This window comes from Salmo salar, chromosome 20 (assembly GCF_965601325.2).
Source record: "Salmo salar chromosome 20, fSalSal1, whole genome shotgun sequence".
In the NCBI taxonomy this organism is placed as follows: Eukaryota; Metazoa; Chordata; class Actinopteri; order Salmoniformes; family Salmonidae; genus Salmo; species Salmo salar.
In genome coordinates this window covers 19,419,018-19,429,320 of record NC_138310.1, presented here as the reverse complement: position 1 = coordinate 19,429,320, position 10,303 = coordinate 19,419,018, and the positions used below count along the sequence as shown (strand labels likewise).

Below are 10,303 nucleotides of genomic sequence, written 5' to 3'. Positions count from 1 at the left end.
AATGCTGAGTCTTTATCGGACAAAGTCAAGTCAAGCTGTGTCAGTTATCTCGTGAGAGGTTTTGTCCCGAACCCATTACGGTGTTTTAGGTGCTAAGCTTATGGTCATGTTGCAGCAGAGTGTAGGAGGGAGATTCCTAGATGTGTGCAGGAGGGCATGAGTCAACAGAATGTGTAGTATCAGTGAAAAGAGCTGTCTGTTAACTGTATAGGGGTACCCATGTTGCTGGAGATCAGAAGTTCTGGTGAGAGGAGGGCAGGTCAAGATTGCCATGGTCAGAGTAGCACAGAAGGTGTCTATGCTGAGGCAGTGATGAGGGTTGTAGAGGAAGATGAATCCAGGGCGAGGATCCTAAGAGGTTCCATGTGTGATAGGAATAACATGTGCTTCAGTAAGATTGGCTTCTTAGCATTCATAGCCATGGTTATCTGTACAGCAGAAATGGAATGTAAATCACACAAAATAGATGTTGTGGTGGCCGCTGCAGAGAAGTACTTGGGTGTACGAGATTTTACTTCTGAGGCGTTACAAGGTGTGTTGAACGATAGGCCTGGTGCAGGATCAGAGGCCAAGTAGTGGAATAGTGGTGAGGTTTTAATGGGTGTAGGGTTAGTTGGTAGGGCAATTTTTCTTTCCTTCCATTCCCTTTTTGTGTCACCAAAAAAGTGGAATAATGTAATAATAATGTGTGTAAGGAATTCACAACCCACAACAGTAGGCGGAAAAACAGATACAGTAGGTGACGATGTGTGCACCGCCAATACAAATGTAAATAAGAAGTAGAATCAGAGGAAGTGATATGCTTCGGTAAAATTAGATTTTTTTTTGTTGCGTTTATAGCATTGGTTTTCAACTGTACTGAAGGGATGTCGCAGAAAATGTAGGTTGTGGTGGAAGCTGCAGAGAGGTATTTGGGTGTACGAGACTTGACGTCAGAAGAGTTACAGGGTGTCCAGTTCTTTCAGGCTGTTGGCCTGAGGTAGGACTAGATATATTCAAATAGTGGGTGGTGGGTTTTTAGTTAGTGTAAGGTTAAATGGTAGGGTATTTATTATATTTTTAACAAAGTACATGGGAGTCATACTCCAGTCTAGTAGGTGGCGGTAATGCAACATTTATTGGATACCAATCGCCATTAAACCTCATAGAAGAAAAAGAAGAATCAGAGGGCATTGCTAACGGCTAACGTGGATTTTGTCCCGATATACGGTTAATATTAGGTGTTGTTTTTGGAAATTTGTTCAAAACAAAGATGTTGAAGTAGGTGGTAAGGTATAATATAACGTTGTAAGAACCAGTAACAGGGTATAATTTCTACACGTTTTTGTTTTCGGAACCAGTAATTTCGCGAAGCGAATTAATCGTAGCTAACTAACGTTACTTAGCTAGTAACCAGCACTAGATTTGCACTTTGCACTGCTCACTCAGGCCTTTTTTTCTGCGTCGCCATGGCCGATGTTGATAAACTCAATATAGACAGTATCATCCAGCGTCTTTTAGAAGGTAAGGAGTCTACACCAATGTAACGTTATTGCTGCAGTAATATTATCTGTTCACTTTGTTAGAGAGATGACTGTAGGCTAGTTTTAGCTAGCTAACGTCGTTAGCTGTTGATGTCGCATGTAGGCTCTGTATATTTTAGCTAACGTTAGCTAGTAGTTAACCAGTAGTTAGTGCATGATGTTGTTGCCATAGTAGTTAGCTAATTTTAACGTGAAACTAGTTAACCTGCTAGCCGTCTAAACTCAACGATTTACGATAGATTTGATCGGCGACTAGTATGGGCTGACTGGAGTTCCGATGTCACATAAAATTACATTTTTTTTCTCTCTTTTTGCTATACCGTGGCAGCCGATAGTAGGCGCTAGATATGCACTACTGTTTTGATGTGCTCAGCCGGTAATGCACTCATGTTCCCCCTAGACCATCTCGTACAAAAGCATTCTCCATTCAGGCTGCAAAGTCAAAGGCATACGTTTTATTAAGACTATACACACACATGTCCAGTTTCTTTTCCGACGCCCAGCAATTTAAAGCTAGTTAAGGACGGAAATATGCCTTTGTACGAGCCGGTCCACGGGGGACATAAGTGTATTTATTACCGGCTGGGCACATCAATTCTAAATGATTGTGCAGATCTAGCGCCCAATATCGGCTGACTAGTCTACAAAAACGACGGATTTCAGCACCCAAATAGCCCGCATTTACACAGGACAATGTCCATCGTAAATCGTTTAGTCAGTGGTGTAGGGGTGCCTGGAGAAGTGGGTATACTCACATTTTGCCAAACATGTCCCAAATGACCCGCCCAGTAGAGGAAAGGTGTGGAAAAATTCGGACAGTGAACACTACCTACAGTTGAAGTCGGAAGTTTACATACATCTTAACTAAATACATTTAAACTCAGTTTCACAATTCCTGACATTTAATCCAAGTACAAATGTATTGTCTTAGGTCAGTTAGGATCACCACTTTATTTTAAGAACGTGAAATGTCAGAATAATAGTAGAGTGATTTCACATTCCCAGTGGGTCAGAAGTTCACATACACTCCATTAGTATTTGGTAGCATTGCCTTTACATTGTTTAACTTGGGTCAAACGCTTCAGGTAGCCTTCCACAAGCTTCCCACAATAAGTTGGGTGAATTTTGTCCCATTCCTCCTGACAGAGCTGGTGTAACCGAGTCAGGTTTGTAGGCCTCCTTGCTCGCACACACTTTCAGTTCTGCCCACACATTTTCTATGGGATTGATGTCAGGGCTTTGTGATGGCCACTCATTACCTTGACTTTGTGGTCCTTAAGCCATTTTGCCACAACTTTGGAAGTATGCTTGGGGTCATTGTCCATTTGGAAGACCCATTTGCGACCAAGTTTTAACTTCCTGACTGATGTCTTGGGATGTTGCTTCAATATATCCACATCATTTTCCTCCCTCATGATGCAATCTATTTTGTGAGGTGCACCAGTCCCTCCTGCAGCAAAGCACCCCCACAACATGATGCTGTCACCCCTGTGCTTCACGGTTGGGATGGTGTTCTTCAGCTTGCAAGCATCCTCTGTTTTCCTCCAAACATAACGATGGTCATTATGGCCAAACAGTTGTATTTTTGTTTCATCAGACCAGGGGACATTTCTCCAAAAAGTACGATCTTTGTCTCCGTGTGCAGTTGCAAACCGTAGTCTGGCTTTTTTATTGCGGTTTTAGAGAAGTGGCTTCTTCCTTGCTGAGCGACCTTTCATGTTATTTCGATATAGGACTTGTTTTACTGTGGATATAGATACTTTTGTACCCGTTTCCCCCAGCATCTTCACAATGTCCTTTGCTGTTGTTCTGGGATTGATTTGCACTTTTCGCACCAAAGTACGTTCATCTCTAGGAGACAGAACGCGTCTCCTTCCTGAGCGGCATGGCCATGGTGTTTATACTTACATACTATTGTTTGTACAGATGAACGTGGTACCTTCAGGCATTTGGAAATTGCTCCCAAGGATGAACCAGACTTGTGGAGGTCTACAATGTTTTTTCTGAGGTGTTGGCTGATTTCTTTTGATTTTCCCATGATGTCAAGCAAAGAAGCACTGAGTTTGAAGGTAGGCCTTGAAATACATCCACAGGTACACCTCCAATTGACTCAAATTATGTCAATTAGCCTATCAGAAGCTTCTAAAGCCATTTTCTGGAATTTTCCAAGCTGTTTAAAGGCACAGTCAGCTTAGTGTATGTAAACTTCTGAACCACTGGAATTGTGATACAGTGAGTTATAAGTGAAATAATCTGTCTGTAAACAATTGTTGGAAAAATTACTTGTCATGCACAAAGTAGATGTCCTAACCGACTTGCCAAAACTATAGTTTGTTAACAAGACATTTGTGGAGTGGTTGAAAAAAAAGAGTTTTATTGACTCCAACCTAAGTATGTAAACTTCCGACTTCAACTGTACATGACCTAGAATTAGTCAGACCAACCCAAGCTGTATTGTGCAAGTGTGCTAATAGTAGGCCAACTGTTGAAATTAATAAATTAGTCTGTCAATAGTCAGATATAATTTTTTCAGGTTTTCGATATCACTTTTTTAATAGTAGAACAACAAAATTGGATGTAAGTCAACAACAATGCTGTAAACCTCATCAGGAGATTACTTTTGAGGTCTGGGAAACATCTAAGATTGCTCTTTAATTCAACTGTGCAGGCACCTAGCACTGTTTGGTACGCAGTGTTTGCAAAACAAATGGCCACTGGATAGATGCAAATAATCATGATATAATTCTGCCAGATAGGCATAGGCTACATTGTAGCTAGTTAACGTTTAATTGAGAAGGGAAAGCATCCCTATACTTTTCCTGCTCCTTAATTGTTTGAAACCTGGCCATTTTACTTCATTTTATGAGGCATGCCTTGCTTCAAATTAGCCTATAGCCAAAGTCCTACCATGGAAACGTGGAGGCAATTATTTTATAAAGACTTCCTCGTGTGCTCTCCTGTTCTATTGTTTTACAAATTAACTTTATTTGTAAAATAAAGTTCTCTAGCAGCCAAATGCATTATCGTCTAGCAGCCAAAGGCATTGTCGTCTAGCGGCCAAAGGCATTGTCGTCTAGCGGCCAAAGGCATTATCGTAGTCATATTAGCAACACATGATAGATGTTGCTTCTTTAGAGGTCCCCTCTTTCAAAATCTCTCCATTAACCGCTCGCATTTTAGAATGTTTTCCCACAAATTGCGTTTTGGAACATTTGCTCATAGGCCTACCTTTGTGTGCACATTGCTGCGATTTAATGTGTAGAAATAAAAGTTTCTCTCCCAAGTGGCGCTGTGGTCTGAGGCACTGCATCGCAGTGTTGAGGCACCACTACAGCCTGGGGTTCGATCCGGCTGTGAACGTGAGCCCCATAGGGCGGAACACAATTGGCCCAGCACCGTCCAGGTTAAGGAAGGGTTTGGCCGGGCGGCTTTCCTTGGCTCATCATTCTCTAGCGATGCCTTGTGGCGGGCTGGTTGCCTGCAAGCTGACTTCGTCGTCAGTCGAACGGTGTTTCCCTGACACATTGTTGCGGCTGGCTTCCGTGTTAAGTAAGCAGTGTGTTAAGAAGCGGCTTGGCGGGTCATGTGTCAGAGGACGCATGTCTCGACCTTCGCCTTTCCCGAGCCTGTTGGGGAGTTGTAGTGGTGAGAAAAGATCGTAACTACCAATTTGTTAAATTGGGGAGAAAAATGTAAATGAATAAATAGAAAAATGATAGTTTATCAAAATTTTAAGCTAAACATTCTGATCTGTTCATCACTCTTATTAATTGATACAGCGTATACCTCCACTACTTTGATACGCATGGTGGGGATTAAGAACTGAGTATACTCAATGCCCACAATAAAAGTGGGTATAAGGTCTGTACCTGCATATACCCTCCACTACACCACTGAGTTTAGGCGGCTAGTTAACCAGCTAAACAAATTAGTTTGTCCCGGTCGTCACATTTCAAAATGTTCAGTCAAATTAGCTAGTTACCTAACGTTACTTTAGCTACATGGTCCATTGCATTGTCCCAGCTATCTGCCCAGTCAGTGAAAGATGAAGTCAATAACATGAGTAATCTGATATGATGGTCAGCACTCACTCCCCTATCCAGAAGACATTAACAAGATATGGTGGCAATGAGCATGACGGCAAATTAGGTAGATATATTTGCTTGTAGATTAATCTGAATGTAATTTTTTTTATAGTCAGAGGAGCAAAACCTGGTAAGAATGTGCAGCTGCAGGAGAATGAGATCCGAGGATTGTGCCTCAAGTCCAGGGAGATCTTTCTCAGCCAACCTATCCTTCTGGAGCTTGAAGCCCCCCTCAAAGTCTGTGGTGAGTAACCATCGCTATTTGGTGAAAATAAGTGTTAAACGATGTGTCTTCTATCCCCTTAGACCCAATGAGGGGTGTGTACTATAGCTACATCTTGTTGTTTGTTTTCTGCAGGTGACATCCATGGGCAATATTACGACTTATTGAGGCTGTTTGAGTATGGGGGCTTCCCTCCTGAGAGCAACTACCTATTTCTGGGAGACTATGTGGACAGAGGGAAGCAGTCTCTGGAGACCATCTGTCTGCTTCTGGCCTACAAAATCAAATACCCGGAGAACTTCTTCCTGCTGAGGGGAAACCATGAGTGCGCCTCCATCAACAGAATATATGGATTCTATGATGAGTGTGAGTGATGTGTGGGGCTGTTGAAATAATTATAGTCCTGCACTCTGACAAAGTACGGCATTTGTATCTACATAGATTGCATTTTGTTATAAATTCCTGTCATATGCATTGCCTAGCTTATGATCATCCTAACGTGGTATTATTATTATTCTAGGTAAAAGAAGGTACAACATCAAGCTCTGGAAAACATTTACAGATTGTTTTAACTGCCTCCCTATCGCTGCCATTGTTGATGAGAAGATCTTCTGTTGCCATGGAGGTATGTTGCGTTTTAGTTGTCCTAAAAAATGAAGACAATTAAGTGCACCTAGCACCAACAGCGCAAGACATAAACAATAAATAGAAGTACAAGGCTTTATTGTTTTCTACAGAAATGCTTCTACACCTGCATTGCTTGCTGTTTGGGGTTTTAGGCTGGGTTTCTGTACAGCACTTTGTGACATCGGCTGATGTAAAAAGGGCTTTATAAATACATTTGATTGATTTGGTGATCGTCTAGGAATTCCTTGACGGTTGGTGACCACTGCTCTAAGACATCGCTTATGATATTGAGGAATGTTATTTGCTTTTATTCCAATTGTTCTTCCTGTCCTTGGAATTTTGACACAAGTTCTGATTGGAATTGACCTCATTCCGGTTGTTCATCTGTATTAATCTTCTTCCGTGTCTCTCAGGGTTGTCACCCGACCTCCAGTCCATGGAGCAGATCCGGCGTGTCATGCGGCCCACCGACGTCCCTGACCAGGGCCTCCTGTGTGACCTGCTCTGGTCTGATCCAGACAAGGATGTCCTTGGCTGGGGAGAGAACGACAGGGGCGTCTCATTCACCTTTGGATCAGAAGTGGTGGCAAAGTTCCTCCACAAACATGACTTGGATCTGATCTGTCGCGCCCATCAGGTATGTTGTCTACAAACGGGTAACTGCAAAAAAATAAATAAAACGGCAACATGAAGTGTCTTAATTGGGCGTTGGGCCACCACGAGCCAGAACAGCTTCAATGCACCTTGGCATAGATTCTGTAACTCTATTGGAGGAATGCGACATCATTCTTCCATAAGAAATTCCATAATTTGGTGTTTTGTGGATGGTGGTGGAAAGTGCTGTCTCAGGCGCCGCTCCAGAATGTTCAATTGGTTGAGATCTGGTGACTGAGACCGCCATGGCATATGGTTTTCATGCTCATCAAACCATTCAGTGACCACTCGTACCCTGTGGATGGAGGCATAGCCATGGTAACCAAAATAATAGCCTGCCCAGCATTTTTATACATGACCCTAAGCATGATGGGATGTTAATTGCTTAAAGACATGCTCCGGAACTTTGGCGACTAGTAGGTATTTTTTAAGCCTCACGCTTTGTGCTGATGTGTCAGTGTGCCATTTATAATCAATGAGTAGAATTACTGTTTTACCTCAATTAGCCATGAAATCCCTAGTTTGAAAGCAACTCTTTACTGGACACTGTGCGGTGCTATTTGCCCTACATTTTCCCCCACATGGGCCAGCCAAGTAGCAATTAGAGTTCCAGCCAATAAGCTTCAGCCCCTCGCCATTTGAGTGACAGCTAGCAAGATGCACAAACTGCAGGCCAAGAGAGAAGTGATGTGGTTCACATAATCTGCACATATGTGACGCAGTTCGCGATTTTCAGGGAGCACTTTTGGCTCGTGAGCACTATTTTCAGAACTACTGGCTAAAAAGTACACAAAAGTACCGGAGAATCCTAACTCAGGAACCACACCTGCTTTAAATATACTTTGTATCCCTCATTTACTCAAGTGTTAATATTATTTTGGAAGTTACCTGTAAATTCAGTCGTGTTCCGATCAGTGCTGATTAGGGCTGTCTCCGACAAAAAAAATATTAAAAAATCTTGGTCGTATGTTCTTTTGACCAATCAATTGGTCTAAATTTTAAAACTGATTTTTCCATATAGACACACCCTGTTTTAATAAAATCAACTATATGTAGGCTACTGAGCTTATCTGATGCTTTAAAGACTGATTTAAAAAAAATTAAGACAAATAACTAAAGAGGGAGCCAGAGATCAATATAGCCTAACCAGAAGAAAAAAACCTGTTCCTGACCCGCTGCTGCTGGCCTTCGCAGAACAGTAAATGTACTACTGGTGTGCCATCCCCGTGGCCTCCAATGGATTAGTCCACTCAGACAGGCCTGAATCAGACAGGTGTCTTGTGTGCCATAAAAACTATATATATTTGCCACTGCTCGACTAAAAAAAACCATCTTGGTCGACCAACAGCCTATTGACCAAACAATCGACCAGTCGACTAAATGGGGTCAGACCTAGTACTGATAGTCTGGTGTGGAATTTGTTTTTATTTCAACCGAACTGTAATCAATGCTCTCTTTTCCGGCAGGTTGTTGAGGACGGCTATGAGTTCTTTGCAAAGCGACAGCTTGTGACTTTATTCTCAGCACCGAACTACTGCGGGGAGTTTGACAATGCTGGTGCCATGATGAGTGTGGATGAGACTCTCATGTGCTCGTTTCAGGTGAGGGATATTTCAATCATGAATGTGCTCCATCTTATCACAGGCATGTAATTGTGTCAGTGATTGTATTACTACTGTAGTGTATGGACATGTTAAAGGGAGATTTCAAAATATTTCATCTTCATATTCATCTCCAGCACCACATCGACATATGTGAAAATGGCACGTTTCTATGTTTTGTAGTAAAAGATAAAGGAAGATGTTTCCAGTGACGACATCGATGTGTATCATGTGATTTTTAACCAATTATGTGTAGTCATTGCCTCCTTATTGGTTGATGTCACTGGAAACATTTATCTTCCTATCTTTTTTACTACAAAACAGAAATGCACCGTTTTCACATGTTGATGTTGCGGTGGTGCTGGAGATTATATAAAATTTAGAAATGTCCTTTTAAAGTTATGACCAGTCTTGTCATTATGTGAAACTGTACAATGTGTAGACTATTGCAGTGGGCAAAACATAATCTTAGTTGGATTACCTGTATTCATTCCACTTGTAGATTTTGAAGCCAGCCGAGAAGAAGAAGCCAAATGGCAGCCGTCCAGTCACACCCCCACGGAACATGGTCACCAAGCAAGGCAAGAAATAAGGTGGTATGAGCTCCCCGTTCTGCTTTCGTCTGTTGCATCTGAAGGGTTGGTTGCCCTTTGCTGCCAATACTGAAAAGATATCCACTCCAACCTGATGAAAGCGGAATGTTTTGTTGTTTTGTCCACAAGGGTAAATGGATATGTCACCATGAAAACCTCAGGGGTTTTGCACTCCATTGCAACTAGTCTTTGCCACATGACTGTTCAATCAGGAACAATGTAACAATATGGCTAATAATGCACAGAAATGCCTTGTTTGAAGCTGTGCACAAATTTTCCAATTTCTTCATTTCATGTCATCAATTTCTGTTGTCACCTGTTTCTCACTGTCAATAATGAAATTAATGGTTCTTAAATAACTATGGAAATATTACAAGACATTTAGATGTTTATTTCGGTATAACTTGTTTTTATCATAGGACATTGAATCCGCACTCTGCGCCTGCATCCTCACCATTTTTAAAAAGTATTGTGCTGAATTTAAATGAAGAAATAAAACATTCTTGTAATGTCTAAGTCTTTCTAATAAACTTTTAGCACATTTGAGGGGGGAATTGGCATTTGAATTGTATTTATTTGAGGATTGAGAAGCTCAACATTGATTTAATTACTCCCATATATTGTGTACTACTAGAAGTGATGTGAAAGACATGGTAAAGTTGCATAAAGATGATATGCAGTCCAGTACTATAAAAATTATATACTATAATACACAGTCACAAATTATATTACAAAACTAGCAAAGATGGGTTTTTTCTCTATGCAAAACCCACTTGACTTTAGTGTCAAGGGCAGCATTCGAAGAAGTCCTGTATGAAAAGGTCACTGGGTCACACTCTCAAGGCTGTTTGCCTCCCAAGTTGACATTCGCCTTTACTGCCACAAGGGGTGTCGTAAAATCCATCAGAATCCTCGCAAGCCGTAGAAGCCATCATGTTTTTCTGCTACACATTTAAGTTTCATAAAACTGAAATTAATTATTAGAAGGGGATGCTTT

General features: G+C 41.5%; 1 protein-coding gene across 1 annotated transcript; it reads left to right on the top strand.

Moving 5' to 3' along the window:
- The first annotated feature begins 989 nt into the window (after positions 1–989).
- On the top strand, positions 990–9,860 carry LOC106579953 (serine/threonine-protein phosphatase PP1-gamma catalytic subunit A). The gene is made up of 7 exons (XM_014160404.3): positions 990–1,503; positions 5,721–5,852; positions 5,967–6,197; positions 6,352–6,456; positions 6,872–7,095; positions 8,579–8,713; positions 9,216–9,860. Exons 1-7 carry the CDS (start codon positions 1,449–1,451, stop codon positions 9,303–9,305), a joined length of 972 nt encoding a protein of 323 aa, XP_014015879.1. The 5' UTR covers positions 990–1,448; the 3' UTR covers positions 9,306–9,860.
- Positions 9,861–10,303: the final 443 nt, after the last annotated feature.